Genomic DNA, 19641 nt, shown 5'->3' on the forward strand with positions numbered 1-19641 from the left:
TTTGATTCATTTTTCAAAATGTGTCCTTCAATAACTAGTCCATCTATGTATGCTCAGTCATGTCCAACTCTTTGCAACCCCATGATTGTAGTTTCCTAGGTTCCTCTGTCCATGGGATTTGCCAGGCAAGAGTACTGGAGTGGGCTGCTATTTCCTTCCCCAGGGACCCAACCCAGGTATCTAACCTTCATCTCTTGCATCTCCTGGCAGGCAGATTCTTTACCATTGTGCCACCTGAGAAGCCACTTCAATAACTATTAGTAGTTTAACCATTATAAATATAATCATAATATAATTCTGCAAGTATAATTCTAATTTTCTCAAACCAAATACCAACAATAACCAATATCCAAAAATGTATCAATATTCTGAATGAGGAAGAATCCCACCTAACAATATAAATTCCTCTGAATTAGTAATCAGACTTTTACTGGCAGATTGATAGATACAGTTTTTTTCACATTTTGAAATTTGGTCATTTTTCTTCTAGCCAAGAAGGAAAATGCAAGAGAAAATCTCTCATTAGTTATCCTTTTGGTGACCAATTAAATTCCCTGTACTTCATAGACCAATACTTTGATTGCTTTTATATTTCCAAATTTATGTGAAAAACTGAAAAATAAAAATGACTGATCTTAAGAAGTAAAATTTCTACCAACAAAGTACTCATCCTGAAGTATAATCTTAAATTAACTCCTATGCAGCAAAAATTGATTAGATCTCAGTTTCTTCCTCTTAATAGTAAAGGTGGTCTTAATCTATATAAGCCACAAGACCCCTTTTAGCTTACAAACTTTGTTTTAGACAAGTATCTTAAAATGAACCTGAAGCTTTACATGAAATGTTTTAAAATTATCAGAAGTCTGCCACCTTTAAAATTACTAGTCTTTAATTAAATAATTTGTTGCTAAAATATTTATTTAAATTCAATGGATTGTTTAGTTTTAATTATTAAACTAATCAATATAAGCAAATGAGTTATAATAACCACATCCAAATTTAGAAAGTTAAATAGTAGGAAAATGACTTATAAATGTACAGCACAGTATCAGTTGTTCTATTTTCATTAATTGTCATGTAACTTGCCATGTCCTTTATCTACTTGTGAATTTACAAGGAACACAGCAGGTTGTGAATTTTTATTAGGCTTTCCTCAAGGAAAGAAAAGGTCAGTATTAACATAAAATTCTTCTTAAAGATTTGTGGCACAAATGTTTCACACTGGAGAACAGGTGCTACTGAGGAACTAAAGCCTCAATAATCTGACATTTTTTTCTATGTTTAAAGAAACTTTAATATCTCACATAATAAAATAGCACAAGGTCAAATCAATATAAAATTTATTTCAGGATAGATGCTATAAGTTTTTTTGACACTTTTTCTTCTCAATAACACAAACAACTGATTTTGTTTAATTAAATGTTTAATAAATCCAAGTATTGATAACTAATATCTAAACCAAAAAAAAGTAAGCGTAATGAGAAGACTGCAGTTATAAAAAATTAAATCTTCTCTGATCTTTGCTTATTATAATAAGTGAATTGGAATGTAAAATAAAATTTCTATTACACACACAAGAAATGAGGGAGAGAGACAACAGCAGGGTAAGAAGAGAAGAGAATGCAAAAAAGAAATAATTACGGTAATAAAGAGAAGCTTAAAAAATAGAAGCCTAAAAAATAGTTTAGGCAGAGGACTATAATTAAAGAACTTTGTCCATTGGTCTTTTCCTATAACTTTTAGGAAATCCACATCATCGTCATACCCTTTATTAATTAACTCTCATCTCCCATCAGGTTTATCTAGAGTAAAAAGCAACTTGTCAAATCTCAGAACATGTTAAAATGCATCTTTCTGCCTTATAGTATGTATCTGTTTTATCTCTTTACTTGTCCAATTTTCACATATGTCTATTTAAATAATATTTTAATAAACATAGACTAATTCAAAACCCTCAAATTTGGTCATTTTGTCCCTTTATTCTAGTGTTAGTGTTGCATTGTTTCCCTCTGTGAGAAAAGAACATGTTTTTTCTTTACTTTTATGCAAGTTCTTAGAGTTCAAGAAAAATGTATTCTGTCTGGTTTCTTAAAACCAACACTTTTAAATTCATAGATCTAATTTGTTTCTCTTACATTTGAGAGGGAAGTCTTTTCATTTCTGAATCACGAAACCAGCAGTCCAGCTTCCAACTGACATCTCTTTGATTCCCAGCTATCATGTTCAATTTTCTAATCCAACGGAAACTCCCCCAGCATGTGGTCCAATTACAAGATTTAATTTTCACTCTCTGTAGTATAAGTGAAGGTAAGAATCCTGCTGTGATTCATATTCCAAAACTGAGCTTTCTAAAAATTAAAATCTCACCATACTAGCAACTTCTTTTTTGTATGTCTATCTGATTAGAAGAGCAGAACTGGTCTTAATGATTCCCATCTTGCTTTATTTCCGTCTCCACTCTGAATCTATGTTCTATATTCATCCAATGTTCTTTATGAGATATAAAATTTGTAAAATGCAGAAAAAAAATACCCAGGTTTAAACCTCTACTCCTTCTTTACCACGAAACTTGTGTGATACATATTTAAGGAAATCTACTCATTCCCATAAGCTAGTTTAGGGGACTCTCCTGTGAATTTCTATTACTGTGTTTGAATCCCCCATAGCGTTAGGATGGAACTATTGATTTCCTTTTAGAAAGACTTGATTCTTATGAGAGTAACTAAATATTCCTCAGTTAAAATTGTTGAATGAATAGACAGTAAACACTGTAAATGTCTAAAAGACATCACAAAGTTTTCTGATGAGATGATTGATAATATCAATAATCTTTTCTTGAACTATTTGTTTCCCAGACAGAACAAGAAATACGCAATGCTTATATCTGTCATTTGGAAAATTGAAGCTGTATTGCACATTCATATAATTGGAAAGTTTCCCAGCAACTACGTGCATTTTCAATTACTAAAATGCTTCAATCTTGCGACTTTTTTCCCCTGGACAACACAGTCATATGTTACTTCTGAGAGCTGTTTTGTTAAACACAGATATTTCTTATTTCTCAAGCTTACTTTGTTGTTTATGAATAGCTAAAAATGCAGTAAAAAAGTATTTGTTACCTGACTCCTAGTTCTTTTTCTCCAAAGTACCTATCCATTTGAGATTTTCTTTTTTCTGTTGTATCTGTAATAATGAGGTTTTTATCCAGAAATCAGGAAAATGAACTTTGATCCAAATTTAATGGCTAAATGATGATTACTACAAGTAATTAACTGAAAAATAAACTGCTTTTATAGACCAAGTAGTAACCAGTAATGCAATATATTGGGGGGAGAAGAATTAAATATTTGTTTAATTTAAACAATTTTGATGTCCACTTAAAAATACTTTCACAGGCAAGTTCATTGACATAAGCTCCTATAAAGCAAAGTGAACTTTCAAATAAGGGAAGAGATTCTACTTTAAAGCGAATATAATCAGTGTACTATTTCTACAGATAATTAGATAAAAATTTTTGCTGGTTTAAGTAAAGAGCAAAAACATCAAACCTATTTAGGTAAATATCTAATTCTATAATATTTTGCATAATTGAAGGATATTGTCTCCAATTTTTATTTCTCTAGGCTACAGGTAAGTATGCCTATTCTGATTAATGACTACATTTTATATGACTATAAAAAAAGACAAAAAACATGTAACCAATAAACTTATTTACAAAGCAGAAGCAGACTCACAGACATAGAAAAAAACTTATTGTAACCAAAGAGGAAGGAGGGAGAGGAATAAATTAGATATATGGGATTAATAGATACATACTACTATATATAATAAACAACAATGACTTACTGTTTAATACAGGAAACTATATTCAATATCTTGCAATAACCTATAATAGAAAACAGTAAAAAAGAATGTATAACCAAGTTAATGTGCTGTTTACCTGAAACTAAACTATATTGTAAATAAACTATGAAAGTGAAAGGGAAAGTCACTTGGTGTGTCTGACTCTTTGCGACCCCATGGACTATACAGTCCTTGAAATTTGTCAGGCCAGAATACTGGAGTGGGTAGCCTTTCTCTTCTCCAGGGGATTTTCCCAACTCAGGGATCGAACCTGGGTCTCCCACATTGTAGACAGATTCTTTACCAGCTGAGCCACAAGGGAAGCCCAAGAATACTGGAGTGGGTAGCCTATCCCTCCTCCAACAGATCTTCCCAACCCAGGAATTGAACTGGGGTCTCCTGCATTGCAGGCAGACTCTTTACCAACTAGGCTATCAGGGAAGCCCAATACTATACTTCAATTTTTAAAAAGACAACATGGACATGATGATGTCTAAGTAATACTACATGCTTTACCAAAACTTCAAAAATCTACACATTGTTTTTCTACTTCTTAGCAGATAAAAAGCAAAATAAAAATTTTAAATGATAATCTCTTACTATAATCAAACCATGATCATAGCATTAAAAAAAATGTTTATTGGTTGGGTGATACAGTTAGAGAAGAACCTACAATCCTTGTGTTTTACAGAGCCATGCTCTATTTATCCTATGGCTAAGTCTCTACCTTCAGGGGAAGAATTCTGTGACAAGCAAGGGAGTTTTCATATCTGAAACTGTCACATCCATTTCCAGACCATGCTTGAAATACTTGGGACTCATTATTCCCTGACCAAACATCCTTTAACTTGCTTCTAGATCCTGAAGAGTCCCTTCTCTAGGTCAGGCTGCCAAAGACCAGATTTACCCGTTGTTATATGAAGCTTTAATCCTGAGGCTGGTCTAGTGTGAATTTGTTAAAAACAATATACAGTCACCCCTCCACAATTGTGAGCTCAATGTCTCTGAAAAGTGAAAGTGTCAATCCTTTCTGACTTTTTGCGACCTCATGGACTGTATCCTACCAGATTCCTCTGTCCATGGAATTCTTCAGGCAAGACTACTGGAATGGGTAGCCATCCATTCCCTTCTCCCACGGACCTTCCCAATCCAGGGATTGAACCCAGGTCTCCTGCATTTCAGGCATATTCTTTACTATCTGAACCACCAGGGAGATTTAACCAATCACAGGTGGTAAAGATGGTGCACGATCCATGGGTGGTAGAATCCACGGATGCTCAGCCTATAGATAGATACTGAGGGCTGAGGGCTTCCTTGGTGGCTCAGATGGTAAAGAATCTGCCTTCAATGAAAGTGACCCAGGTTCAATACCTGGGTCAGAAAGACCCCCTGGAGGAGGGCATGGCAACCCACTGCAGTACTCTTGCCTGGAGAACTCCATGGACAGGGAAGCATGATGGGATACAGTCCATAGGGTCGCAAAGAAATGGACATGACTGATGACTAATACACACATACACAGGACTTCACTGTGCCATTTTATGTCAGGATTCAAGAATCCTCGGAGTTTGGCATCCACTGGGATCCTGGAATCAATCCTCCGTGGATACTGCAGGGCTACTGCAGATGCCTGGTGATTGCCAAATGATACCTGGGCTCCTGGACAATATTAGGACTGGAATGGGATGTGCACAGGGCTGAATCCACATGAATACATGAAAAGCTTTTTGATCTGATGACTAGATTCTGGAAGATTAGTGTTGTTGCTCTGTATTGCATTGTTTCTGCATAAAACTTGCTTGAGCTTGTTAAAGAGATAGATTTGACAATGTAGAGAGCTAGATAGAGCACATATTATTTAATTGTTTATTAGCTTGATTTATAGCTTTCTGGTGTTATTTATGTATTTCTGATTTATAATCTGGTGTTATATAGATATCTATTCATACTCTTGTTCTGAACTCTACAAATATTTCTTGGGGCAGCTGCTGTTTTCTGTGTGTATCAAAGAATGATGGGTAAATTTTCTAATGTATCATTAGAACTGTGTCATGCAACTTTGCCTGCCCTACAATCCTTAAGATATTGTGAATTCCCCAACAGAAATACAGTAATTAATCATAAGTTTACAGGAATAAATACTGTGTATAATATGAGAGTAAAAGGATTTTCCATTCACAGCAAGAGATGAGAGCAGCAGTGTTTACATCAGCATATCAAGACTGATGACTTATGTCTTTGTCAGGAGTTATTTGCGTACAGAAATGGTTATTTACCAAGCTAAGCAAAGAAAGGAGCTGTGTTTGGTCTATTTTATTACTTTTTTCCATTTAGAATAAAAATCACACTGATATGGAAATGGCTAGTCCTATTGTTTAAAGTATATAGATGAGTGCGATCATACTTATTCAACTCTCATTTCAAGAACTGAGATAACTGACCCCATTATTCAAAGATGGGACTTGAGAGACCTTCTTTGAATTCTTACTGCATTATGTACCTTTAGACATTATCATGGATATGCTCATTTTTATTTCCCCTAGCTTCATTCAGACCAAGATAAAGGAGATGGATCCCTCAAATATATTTTATCTGGAGACGGAGCTGGTACTCTTTTTATTATTGATGAAAAAACAGGTGACATTCATGCCACAAGAAGAATTGATAGGGAAGAAAAGGCCTTTTATACTCTACGTGCACAAGCTATTAACAGAAGAACTTTGAGGCCGGTAGAACCAGAGTCTGAGTTTGTGATCAAAATCCATGATATCAATGACAATGAGCCAACGTTCCCAGAGGAAATTTATACAGCGAGTGTTCCTGAAATGTCGGTTGTAGGTGAGTTCATTTACAACGTTTATGGTGGCATTCAAAAAATATAAAAAATAGTAATCAAGAAATTCTTAGAATATTGTGGTCAATTAACTGAAGTCATCTTTGACTTCCTAAGAGTATGTACTTAATTTTATGAATGAAAAATCAGTCAGAAAAAAGATTAATGCATTTTTCACCTCCTGTGGGTTTGTAAATTTCTACAATATAATAAATAGACACTTCCTCAAAAATCCAAGAAAATACCATTGAACTTCAGTAGAAAACTATGAAAACACAAATGTTTCTCACATATATTTGGAGAATAGTTGTTTACAATTCTGACTCCAAATATACTATAAATATACTTAGAACACCATAAATGCAATCTGGAGTCTTTATATGTGCACTCTCATTGTAATGTGTCTAAAGAGTTTGTATTACCTAGATGGCATGAACAATGAGATTAATTAGATTTTCTATTACTTCATATTAAATATTTTAAAATATTTCACTATAGCCATTATATATAAAACTTTCCTGATATAAATCTCTTATTCAAATGAACCAGTTAAAAATCAACAGCTAATGACAAATGGATACAGAATTACAAAATTAAGTTGCAAAAGCTGTGAAACAGAATGTGTGAAAAAGCTGGAAGTATAACATTCAAGAAAATAGAATTTGCTTTTCAATAAATAAATAGAAGTTGTTGGTAGGCAAAGAAAATTAAGACTGATTTCATTTCTTTGTTAAATAAAGAACCACAGAAAAGTAAATATCAGGAAACAATGATAACATTTTTAGAGATATGTATTCAGATTTAGTAACATAGATTCATTTCTCAAATGTAAGAGAAGTAAACTGATTAAATAATTCTGATGCATTTTCCTTGTGACAATTATAATAGAAAATGTCATACTGCTTTTCTCAAAAGCATTGTTCAGGGATTATTATTTAATATTTACTTCACTAAATCCCAAGGACTTTTGGCAATCACCTTAATATAAAGCCTTTTATATATTTTGAACTTTATTAACTAGCTTTTAATAGTTCATGGGACTTGGGATCATCGTGGATTGTTTCTAAATTTAGAATTTAATCTATTCATAAAACTGTATTCTGGAGCAGATGTTAATTATTTTTATAGTTAATTAGTGGAGAGAGGGAAAGAAAAGCATCCTTACTCCTTTGTGATTAGCTATGCCCTTTACACGAAACAAATCTATTACGTGAAAGTGAATTTAAATACCAAACCGGAGCATTTGTAAAGTGTCTGCCTTTAGTGTAATCTGATACACTGTCAGCATTATCTATTACATGAATGAAATGCACCTGTTGGCTAAATAAAATACCTTGTTGAATTCAAAGTTTACCTGTAATAACTCTCTCTATATTTTTTTCATCTAAATTATATACAAATGTTTCTTTAAGAGGTCATTATTAAAGCCAAAAATCATTCAAGTCTTCCATGAAAACCAGTGCTTTTGCTCCTCCTTCTGGTACTGTGCAGAACTAAGCTGAATTTGGATACTTCAGGTACTTCTGTGGTGCAAGTCACAGCTACAGATGCCGATGACCCTTCGTATGGAAACAGCGCCAGAGTCATTTACAGCATACTTCAAGGGCAGCCATATTTCTCTGTGGAGCCTGAAACAGGTCAGGAATCATGAATCAGTGTTTATTTATTTAATAGTCTCTATGATTGTTACAAGTTTTAAAAAAAGGAACAACACCTTAACATTAATCCTCACAGAAGAGTGATGATGCCACAATTAAAGATTTAAGAACTCAAAGCTGAATGATTGCGCAAACTAATGGTAATATACCTGCTTTTATATTTTTCCAACTGGGTTTAGGGCACTAGACAGCATATATGACAATCTTTAGAAAATAGAAGAACCAAACAAATTGGAAAATATTTACTGAGAATCATTTTATAATCTCTAGACAATAAAAAGCAATAGAGAAAACATTTTTGTTTTTCAAAAATCACTACTTTGTATTTGCAATTTGTGAGCTTAATCAAATAACAATTGAGATTTTAATGGCCATAATAAAAGTTTTCTTTTTTTTTTCTTCAAGGTATTATAAGGACTGCTTTACCAAACATGAACAGAGAAAACAGGGAGCAATATCAGGTGGTGATCCAGGCCAAAGACATGGGCGGCCAGATGGGAGGCTTATCGGGGACCACCACGGTCAACATCACGCTGACAGACGTCAACGACAATCCCCCGCGCTTCCCCCAGAGTAAGCTTTCTTTAATGGCCTTTCTGCAGGGCAAAAGCTTTAAGTGAAAAATGAAAAGAGAAAAAGCAACTGTCAATCATTTCATTTAAAACAGATTGAAATGTGCTACAAGGATGAAGAAAAAGGTGTATATGCTGATGAATTCATTGTTATTAAAAGATAAAAATTAAATATTTCAAACATAGTTCTTTCAGAGACAGAGAGCTGTATGATCACAAACTCTCTCCATATATATATATATATATATATATGTACCTATATGTTCTATGTCCATGATTATCGTCTAAGAACTATTTCTATCAGTTAGCAAAGGAAATGTTTTATAAAAAAAAAAACAAAAAACTAAGTTATACTTTCACAATGATTGTGTTTATTTCTACTTAGGTTTTAATAAGGAGGATTCTAATTTGAGGATAAAATGTTTCAGTAAAATATCTAATTTTTCATATTATAAAGCTTTGACAAAAAAATAAATAAATAAATAAAGACCTAACCAAAAAGAGCTACATAGGGAGAACCTTACAAACTAATCAGACTTCCATTTACTATCACTATGCTAGGCTTCCATGTGTTTGGAATAGCAATCTTAGTAAAACAGTTTGTATTTCTGGTTTATTTATAGATTTATTTTGTGGTTTAAAATGAATCCTTCAAATTCTCGAAACAGGTCAGGAATAGGTTAAGAACCATTAGCATCTGACTGTATAATTACATTTGTTTATTCTTTTTTATACAAATTTGGTAGAAAACATGCAGCTAGAGCAGATGATACTGGGTCTCAGAGGACATTGCCAAGACTCGGTCAATTTCCTGTTAATCTAAAAGACTCTTTGTTTCAAGATGGATGCTCACATTGTTAGGAAATGTGGTATAAAACAGAGGCTTTGGGATGATTTATGTTTTTAATTTTTAACATTTGCTGCATATTAACTTCTAAATTGATCTCCCAGTTTTAGCTTTTTGTTTTTAATTGCCTTACGTAACTTTGTGTTAAGATATTAAAATGTAAAAAGCAATAGCTTTACGTGATATTTATATGTTTATGCTAAAGACCATTACACAGAAAGAATTATAGTCTAAGAATTACTGTGTTTTTTTGACTATTTAGAAGCATTTCACCTCTCTTCTTGTACCAGTTTTATCTAACTTTGATTATTATTAGTGCATGATTTTAATTAAATTGTTTAAAATTATGTGTGTTGAAAGATTATAAAATTCATATAGAATAATCTTGAGAGAACTTAATAATATACTCATGTATTTTTGATGATATTTTGTTAGATATTTAATTTACATGTCCCTCAGCCATTGCTATTGTGGTGTTTGACCCAAAACACAGAGGGAAGAGTGTCTGCTTATGCTCTTTTCCAATTATCAGGCCTCAGCTTCAGGGTAATTTTAGTATTGGCAGGGAAAAGAAAATCAAGAATAAATCTTTATGGTTCTTTCAGATCAGGTCTAAAGACATGCCCATGCACTAAAACTTAAATTTCACATTTTACATTTCTGACCACCTCTTACCATGAGCCTCTTACCAAGAGAACAGAATACAAATCTGAAAAAACAAACTGTAACTAGCAGCACAATCCACAATGAGCAAAAGTATTTGTGAGAAAAGTATTTTGAGTAAAAGATGACCATTAAGAGGATTATTAAATTTTATTTTTAATGTTAATTAATTTATTTATTTGGCTGCATCAGGTCTTAGTTGCAGCATGTAGGCTCTTCCATTTTGGCATGCAGGCTTCTCTCTGGTTGTGGCCCATGGGCTTAGTTGCCCTGTGTCATGCAGGATTTTAGTCCCCCGGGCAAGGATTGAACCCATGTCACCTGCTCTGGAAGGTGGATTCTTAACCACTGGACTAGCAGAGAAGTTCCAGGATTATTAGAGTTTCACTTCTCAAGAACATATATGCACACGTGTCCAAAATACACAGCCTATTTAAAAAGTATGCATTTGATAAACAAATTAATAGATTCTAATTAAATGGAAAAATAGACATTTGAACAGATGAAAATATCCAGTAAACTCCATTGTATCATTTTTCTTCTACTACAATACCTTTATTAATTCATTCACTGGTTACGTTGTTTTCTTTTGTTTAGTCAGATTTTGTGGTTGGTGTCTGGTAGGCATATCACACAAGCCAGGGTATAATAGTAATAGTAATAATAATAACATAATAATAATGAAAAGAAAGAGCATAGCTTATTTTCTGAATAGCGTTTTCATTTCACCACGCATTAAGTTACTTATTGACCTACTTTATTTTATCAGAACCCACTGAGGTTAGTATTTGATCTCCATTCTACAAATGAGAAAATGAATGTTATAGACATTATGATGAACTGCAAGTAATGGCAGAGGTGGTTTGAAATTCATGCCCAACTCCAGATGTACAACATAATATGTTAGAAGAAGTTTTAGAGCATCCTGTATCTTGTCTCATTATTTTTTAATTATAAATGGAAATATAATTTATGGATTTTTATTTTCTCAATTATCTTTTCTCTTATGAATATTTGCAACCATATCTGACTATTGGGAACACTCAGTCATGGCAATTAGAATGTTACTTGATAGTCTAAGTTACCTAACATGCGGAAAACTAGTTTTCAATTTCTCATCTCATTTCATTAAATAGCAGTGTTTCGCGAGAGTTCCACAGGTTATGAAGACCTTCATATGTGGCATATCATTGACACTCACAAGTTACTTGTATACGCACATTGCTATTATTATTATACCCAATATACAGAAGTAAAGGAGGTTCAGAGTGGAAATAATAAAGAGAACAAACTAGTACTGCCTAATAAAAATAGAATGCAAATCAAGATTGTGTGCCACAAATGTAATTTTAAATTTTCTATCAGCCATACTTAAAAAATTAAAATAAGCAGGACATATTAATTGTAATCATATATTTTAACCCAGTATTATCCTTTAAACATATCATTAATATAAAACTTATGCAGATGTTTCACATTCTTTTGTCACATAAATTTTTGAAATGTCCTCTTTCATCAAGTATTTTCCACTTATTTCAAACTCAGGCCAGACATTTGCAATCAATAACTGCATGAGGGTTAGTGACTTAACTGGTGTCTGCCATATGAGACAGTTTAGGACAGACTATGGAGTCATTCTTATGAGCCCAACTCTGTCTTCATTTGCAAGTTTTCTCACCTTGGTCCATTTGAATGGCCTCTTAATAGAAGGAGCCATTCCAGTGCCATTCAGTAAAACTGGATGGCAGCGCATACCCCGTGGAGTGGTAAGACCAGATAGTTTTAAGTATATGAAGTACTTGACTCAGTGGCTGGCTACTAGTGCATTTATGTGTTCAGTTATGTTAATGTGTGTAAGTACTGCTCTATTTTTATTATTATCTAATATTATAAAGGTAGGGTTAAAACTTAAACTTCCAGGCAGGTTAATCCAAGTTCAACATTTTCTAATATGGTACATCTGTAGGAGATAAAAATCTTAGTCATTTGGAAGGAACAGAAACAGATGAAAGCCCACATGTCTTAACATCTTAAGACACCTTAAGACATGTTAAGACATCTTAAGACATGTTTATTTGTCTCAGCTGGTCACTATTACTGGTATCCATTGGATATAAGCTAGAAATGCTGTTAACCATCCCTGCAAGTCACTTGACAAAAAATTATCTGACCCAAAATGTCATCAGTAGTGAGGCTGAGAAACTTTGATATTATTTAAGTATCTCTTCAAGTGAAATCAGAAATTCTTTTATTTAAAAATATTTATTAAGAAGCTCTTTTTCCAAACACTATTGTAAATATATATATATATATAATTATAATATATACATTGTAAATATATATATATATATATATATATATATATGTGTGTGTGTGTGTATATATGTGCTTTTTGTCCCTATGATCTTTCATTAAGATGGGAGAGGCAAATGATATATAAGAAAAAAAAAATCAGTTATACATACACAGTATTCACTCAGTTCTGGGTAAAAAGAGAAACATGAGTGTTCCAAGGGAGATGATTAGGGAAGATCTTGCTCATGAGGTGATATTTCATCCAAACACTACAAAATGTAATAGTTCGCAGTGGTAATGGATCTGCCTGCTAATGCAGGAGATGCAAGAGACGGGTTCAATCTCTGGGTAAGGAGGATCCCCTGAAGTAAGAAATAGCAACCTGCTCCAGTATTCTGGCCTAGGAAATGCCATGGACAGAGAGGCCTGGTGAGCTACAGTCTGTGGGGTCACAAAGAGTCAGACTTGAGTGACTGAGCACACACACACACAAAGGTGGGAACGTCCTTCAAGCAAAGGAAATGGCATATGAGCAGCTCTGAATTGGAAGTTGAATGATGTTGAATGGAAGTTGAAGGTCAAGAAATGTGGTTGGATCATACCAAACAACAAGAAGGTTGCTGGGGGAATAGATCAGCAAGCCCTGCACTCACAGAAACATTGGCAATAGTGAATTATTATTGGAATTAAAAAAAAACCACAGCTATATGTATCTAAGTTATCATTATGCTCTTGCGGATTTAGAGGTATATAAGCATGTGAACACTGGTAAGACATGTGTACCTTAGCATGTTTCTAAAAGAGAAGCAATGGATTAGAAGGTTGAGGTGCACCTAAAAAATGAGTTCCAAAAGTATTTTAAGATTTTTATCCAGATAGTAAATTGTACTTTCACTACCAAAACAATGTATCTGTTGAAATTATTTCTGAATCCTAGGTTGTTTCAAGTGACTTTGATTTTAAAAACAACTAGCGGAGAAAAAAAAGTATTGCTTTCCTTCCGATGATAGGCATGGTGCTTGCAATTAAGCATATGAGGGTTAATAAGTTTTTGTTACCAGAAAGGGGGCTTTTTTTAGGACCTGAGAGTGGGCTCTTGACTAACACTTGGAAATGAATTGTCTGAGGAGACAAACATACTGACAAAGCAAAAGTCTATTGGGAAGGGTCCCCAGGTGGAGAGCAGCAGGGGAAAAGGAACCCAGGACATAGTCTCAGGTTTTACGATAATGGGGTCAGCTTTCCAGGTTGTCTCTGGCCGGTTATCTTGCTTGTCCTTGGTGGTACATGCGTTTCAGCAAAGATGAGTTTTAGCTTCAGGGTTTCTGGGGAGTTGACAGGACATATTAGGAGCTGGCATTTCTCCCTCCTTTCCCCCCCAAATTCTCCCAGTTTTCCACACCAGAACCCCGATTTCTTATTGGGATCTCCTGTTATGAGGCAGCTCATGCAAGCAGTTATTATTGTACCTGGCCAAGTCAGGTGTTTTTGGATGTTAACTGTTCTCTAACATCTTGAATCCTGATTATAAATGGCTTACTGTCTAGCAGGGGAGAGAATATTTCAATATGAAATGATACATGTGATAAGGGAACTTGGGACAGAATTTAATGAGCCAACAGAGGAGCAGCACTTTTCCAAACAGAGGGGAGGAGAATTGAGTGCATCCTTTACAATGGAAGATATTTTTGAGAAAATTTATCTTTTGATATAAACCCTTTCTGCAAACTACTACAAGCCATAAGGGCAGGAAAAGAAGGAGAATTCATGAAGTTGGAAATTAGCAAAATTACCAATGTAGGGTATTAGCAAAGGACATATTCTGTGCAAGTAGAAAAAGAAAATGGTAAAAGATTGCTTCAAAGTGGTGGTGAGAATTATCTTTGGTGATGCTTTTAATGTTTACTTTTCTGTATTATCTATTTTGTATCTATTTTTATAACTTGATACAAGAAAACCAGAATAACAAAGGATAGAAAAGGACAAGAGTGACAATTGCTTTAAAGTCAGATAAAATGAGTTTTGAGTAGCAGCTATTGGAATTTACATAATAGGGGTAATTGTGGATGATCTTCCCCAACTGGTTTTAGTAGAAATCATTTAAAGAAGCTGGTGGGTTGTAAATTGAGGAATAAAAGAAAGTCAGAAAGAGGATCAAAGAAATAATGCCTGCACTTTAAAAAGCTTAGGTGAACAAGAAAATAAAATAGAAAAGGAATATATTGTAATAGTTAAAAATAAATCCTAGATTAAGGGTGGTTCAGCAGATAATTTTTGAGAGCATCCTTTATCCAAACTCAAAGCAAGAAATAGGGTTACAGTTAACCAAGGACATGAGCTACTGGTGGAATGTGTAGAAAATTAAGTGATGATCACATGAAAGTACAATATGATGTCTGACCATGGGGTAAGTACATGAAGAACAGAAAGAAGAATAAAGGACTAGTTATTTTCAGCATGAATAGGAGAGGTCTCTCCCTAAGGAGGCCTGAATAATTTTGCAAATAGAAAATGCATGCAATTAGACAATTTTGCTTCTCTAATTGTCAGTTCCTGTGTCTACAGTACTTAGAGTGCTGCAATTAACAAATAAGGTCACTTATATTAAATGTTTTCAGTAGTAACTATAACATATAGTTTCTCCCTGCGTGTGTGCCTGCTAAGTTGCTTTAGTCATGCCTGACTCTTTGCAACCCCATAAACTGTAGCCCACCAGGCTCCTCCGTCCATGCGATTCTCCAGGCAAGAATACTGGAGTGGGTTGCATGCCCTCCTCCAGGGGATCTTCCCGACCCAGGCAACAAACCCACATCTCAAGCCTCCTGCTTCTCCTTACATAATGATTTGCTTCCCCTTCCTTATTCCTTCTCCACGAGAAATGTGCAAACTCTAATCTTGTTTTTCTTACTCTGATGCTGTGCTGCTATTCACTGATGGCCAAAAAGTAAATAAAAGTGCCTTAAGTCTAAAGTACGTATAACTTCAGCAAAATGAATGAACTTACCTCATATGAATAAAAGAACATCCATGGATGAGGACTTCAGAGCAAATGTTCCTGCTCTTCAAGCAGTCAAACGTTCAGTGGTCCTTAACTTTTACTATGTTTCATTGTGCTAGGAGGACAAACGTTATACTCCATCACCTGCATTCTATCCACCTGGTATTTTCAATTGAGTATTTCTAGTTTCTTTTGCCCCCACGTACTTCCTTCTTTCCCTAAAAATCAGAAAACAAAATAGGCTTTGTGGAAAAGGATTATGAAGAGATTAAAGTACTGGAATCTGATCATTGTAGGCTTGGCAAAAATACCCAGAACAGTGGGATTTGTGCCCAAATGGTCTTTTTAAAAAGCACCTCTGGAAAAATGCTAGGATACTAAGTTTCCTCTTGAATCAGAATCAGTGATTAAAGAATAGTTGATATGCAGAGGCGAGGCTAGGCTCATTGCCTTAATACAGAAGAAGATGTTGTATGATAAGACTCTCTCAAATACTTTCCAAAAAGAGAGAAATAGAAACAGAATGACAAAAAAATAGACATCAGAAAGGAAGGTCCATGCCTAGAGAAAAAGAGTTTACAAAAGCAGCTACATGGATGATCAGGGTTCCAGTCAACCTGCTGGTGTCTAGAAGACTTGGCTCTTGTACTTGGATGGGACAGTATTTCACTAGAACTCAAGAAAGAGGGGCTTCCCAGGTGGTGCTAGTGGTAAAGAACCCACCTGCAATTGCAAGAGATGAAAGAGATCCGAGTGTGATCCCTGGGTTGGAAAGATCCCCTGGAGGACAGCATGTCAACCCACTCCAGTATTCAATCCAGTATGAATTCAATCCAGTACTGAATCCAGACAATCCAGTATGGATTGTCTCTTGCCTGGAGAATCCCATGGACAGAGGAGCATAGCAGGCTGCAGATCATAGGGTCACACAAAGTCAGACACAAATGAAGTGACTTAGCAAGCACACACTCAAGAATAAGAAAGAAACTAAACATCTGACTGAGATCTGGCAAAAAACCCCAACTTTAGAACATAGTTTGGGAAGACCACAGCTTGTTATTCTTATGTGGCTGCTTTTCCATGCATTGTAACACAAAGCAAAGAAAAGAGATTATTTTGTCATCTATTTAGTAATGCATATGGCCTCCAGAGAAACCCAGTTGTCCTAGAACCACACCCCTGGTCTATTTAAGACACAGACCTCTTTGCAGACAGCTTAGATGGACAAGTGGAAGTCAGGAATCAGTATCAAGAACATTTATGTAGTAGTTGAGCTGGGAATTTATGAAGAGAGAATTTATAAGCTCCACAAAGGTATGATTGAGTGATGGGCTTCTTTATATTTATTTATTTTTGATCTCTTAATATATTTCAGGATATTATGTATATAGATGATTAATATCAAATTTGTGACAATGTGATATATTTATTATGCAAGCTTACAGATCTGTCCCAAGTGCCCTCAAAAGAGTAAATTTATTGCTGCTTACTTTTTTTTTTTTTGCTGTGACATTGAGAATGGTAACAAAAATCAGGTTTTCATCATTTGGTTGTTGGTTCTGAAAATTAGCAGAGAATTTTCACTTACAGGAAAGTTTTTTTTGTTTTTTTTTTTTAAATGATGGGACACTGAATGTACATATAAACTTAATGAGACTAGTTTTCTGAGTATTTTGATGCCAACACTTTTCCATAAAGTTATATTTAAAGATTATACAGAAATACAGCCAATTCAGATACCATAGCATGCAATTCTAGAATCACTCATAGCCTGGAGGAGGTTTTATACCTATGTTTGTTTGCTTTAACTGAATGACCTTTATTGGCTACCTTTATTTAGCTCATTAAATGACATAAATATGGATTGTCTGGTTTGCCTACACTTAAATAAAATACAGCAATAGTATAAAAATAATAGTAATAGGCACGATGTTATAACACAGATTAAACAGTGTAAAATATAATGTAAAATTAATTCATTTAATCTTCATATCTGTATAATTATAATAATATAACATTTATTTCCCCTTTTATTAGTTCAAAAAAACTTGAAACTTAAGTCACTTGCTCATAGTTTTACAGCTGGAAAAGAAATAACAGTTTCGATGGCTCAAAAATCTGTGCTTCTAACCATTATACTCAAAAAGAAATTGCTACATCAAAGATTCTCTTTATCTTCCCTGATGAATCTTGCCTTTAGTTAATTCAGTGGTTCACTAGTTGCCTGTAAATGGAACAACTTCAGATGGGACATAATGAATTCATAAAATGTCCATGCATTTTGATCCAAACCCGGGTAAATCAAACCTTTGTCAGTTGTTGTTATTCAGTTGCTAAGTCATGTCTGCATCTTCATGACCTCATGAACTGCAGCACAGCAGGCTTCCCTGTGCTTCCCTATCTCTCAGAGTTTGCTCAAACTCATATCCATTGAGTTGATGATGTCATCCAACCATCTCATCCTCTATTGCCCCTTCTCCTCCTGTCCTCAGTCTTTCTTAGTATCAGGGTCTTTTCCAGTGAGTTGGCTCTTCTCATCAGGTAGCCAAAGTGTTGGAGCTTCAGCTTCAGCATTCCAGTGAATATTCAGGACTGATTTCCTTTGGGATTGATTGGTTTGATTTCCATACTATACAAGGGACTCTCGAGAGTCTTTTCCAGCCCCATAGGTCGAAATCGTCAATTTTTGGTGCTCAACGTTCTTTGTGATCCAACTCTCACATCTCTACATGACTATTGGAAAAACCGTAGCTTTGATTATATGGATCTTTTTTGGCAAAGTGATATCTTTGCTTTTTAATACCTTGTGTAGGTTGGGCATAGCTTTTTTTCCAAGGAGCAAGCATCTTTTAATTTCATGGCTGCAGTCACCATCTATAGTGATTTTGGAGCCCAAGAAAATAAAATCTCCCACTATTTCCATTTTTTCCCATCTATTTGTCATAAAGTGATGAGAACGGATGCCATGATCTTAGTATTTTGAATGTTGAGTTTTAAGCCAGCTTTTTTACTTTCATCTCCATCAAGAGGCTCTTTAGTTCCTCTTTGCTTTCTGCCATGAGATTGGTATCATCTGCATACCTGAGGTGCTTTTGCAATATCTAAGGACCGAACACAAGTGAATGCTTTATTGGATCTTTGTACTGTTTGGTGGGTAAATAAACAAGTTTGCATGAGACAAGGTCTTTCAAGGAAATGTCTATATGATACACACAGAGATTTTAATCATATACTTTCAGTGAGTTGTGAGACGACCATAATCCCTGCCTGGTACCAGGGAGGCGTGATTTAACAAGTGCTGATTTTCACTTTGTAAATAGAGTCAGCTTCTCCTCTACTGGGGATTCTAAGGTAATGTAGACCTCAGGCTGATCTGCATATTTTAAAATTATCAAGCACATTTCAAGTAGAGCAATAGTCAGGTGTGTCCCAAGGAAGATGTTTTAGCCTGAGAAAAGAGGGAAGGAAATTAAAAATGTCTCTTTCCCCCTTTTTTAATGTAGAAAAAATGGATATTCTTATAGTCAAAAGCACTGTTCTACTATTTATATAGGTTAGATAATGGCTCTGATTTTTACTGTGATCACAAAAATATCCTCATATATTTGTAGGATTTTTCCCTATGGTCCTAGTACCTATAATTTGGAAGAATTACAAAGAAGTCATGTTATTAAAGCATTCTTTGATTTATTAAACACTTACTACTACATGGAAGGAAGTATGATAAAAAATAACAAACTAATAATATTATAGTGAGAAATAAGAAACCAAAAACATTACTAAATCTTGTGCATTTTGAAAGATTATAAAGTCATAACACTTTTTCTTTCTCTCTCTCACAGACATATACATGCACTTTTATTACATTGTAGATTCTCTCACACACATTGCTTCACTCTTCTGTTTGCTTTTGTCTATAGATGTAAGTTATA

The 19641-nt window shown here is 34.5% G+C and overlaps 1 protein-coding gene across 1 annotated transcript in view; it reads left to right on the forward strand.

Annotated features, from left to right (window-relative positions):
* Positions 1-19641, forward strand: part of CDH10 (cadherin 10) — a 185071-nt gene that overhangs the window by 128889 nt on the left and 36541 nt on the right. Inside the window, exons 3-5 of the mRNA XM_061129639.1 lie at positions 6387-6681; positions 8194-8313; positions 8740-8907. Of these exons, the coding sequence (XP_060985622.1) occupies positions 6387-6681; positions 8194-8313; positions 8740-8907 (583 nt within the window). The remainder of the gene's footprint in view (positions 1-6386; positions 6682-8193; positions 8314-8739; positions 8908-19641) is intronic.

This window comes from Dama dama, chromosome 25 (assembly GCF_033118175.1).
Source record: "Dama dama isolate Ldn47 chromosome 25, ASM3311817v1, whole genome shotgun sequence".
NCBI classification, from domain to species: Eukaryota; Metazoa; Chordata; class Mammalia; order Artiodactyla; family Cervidae; genus Dama; species Dama dama.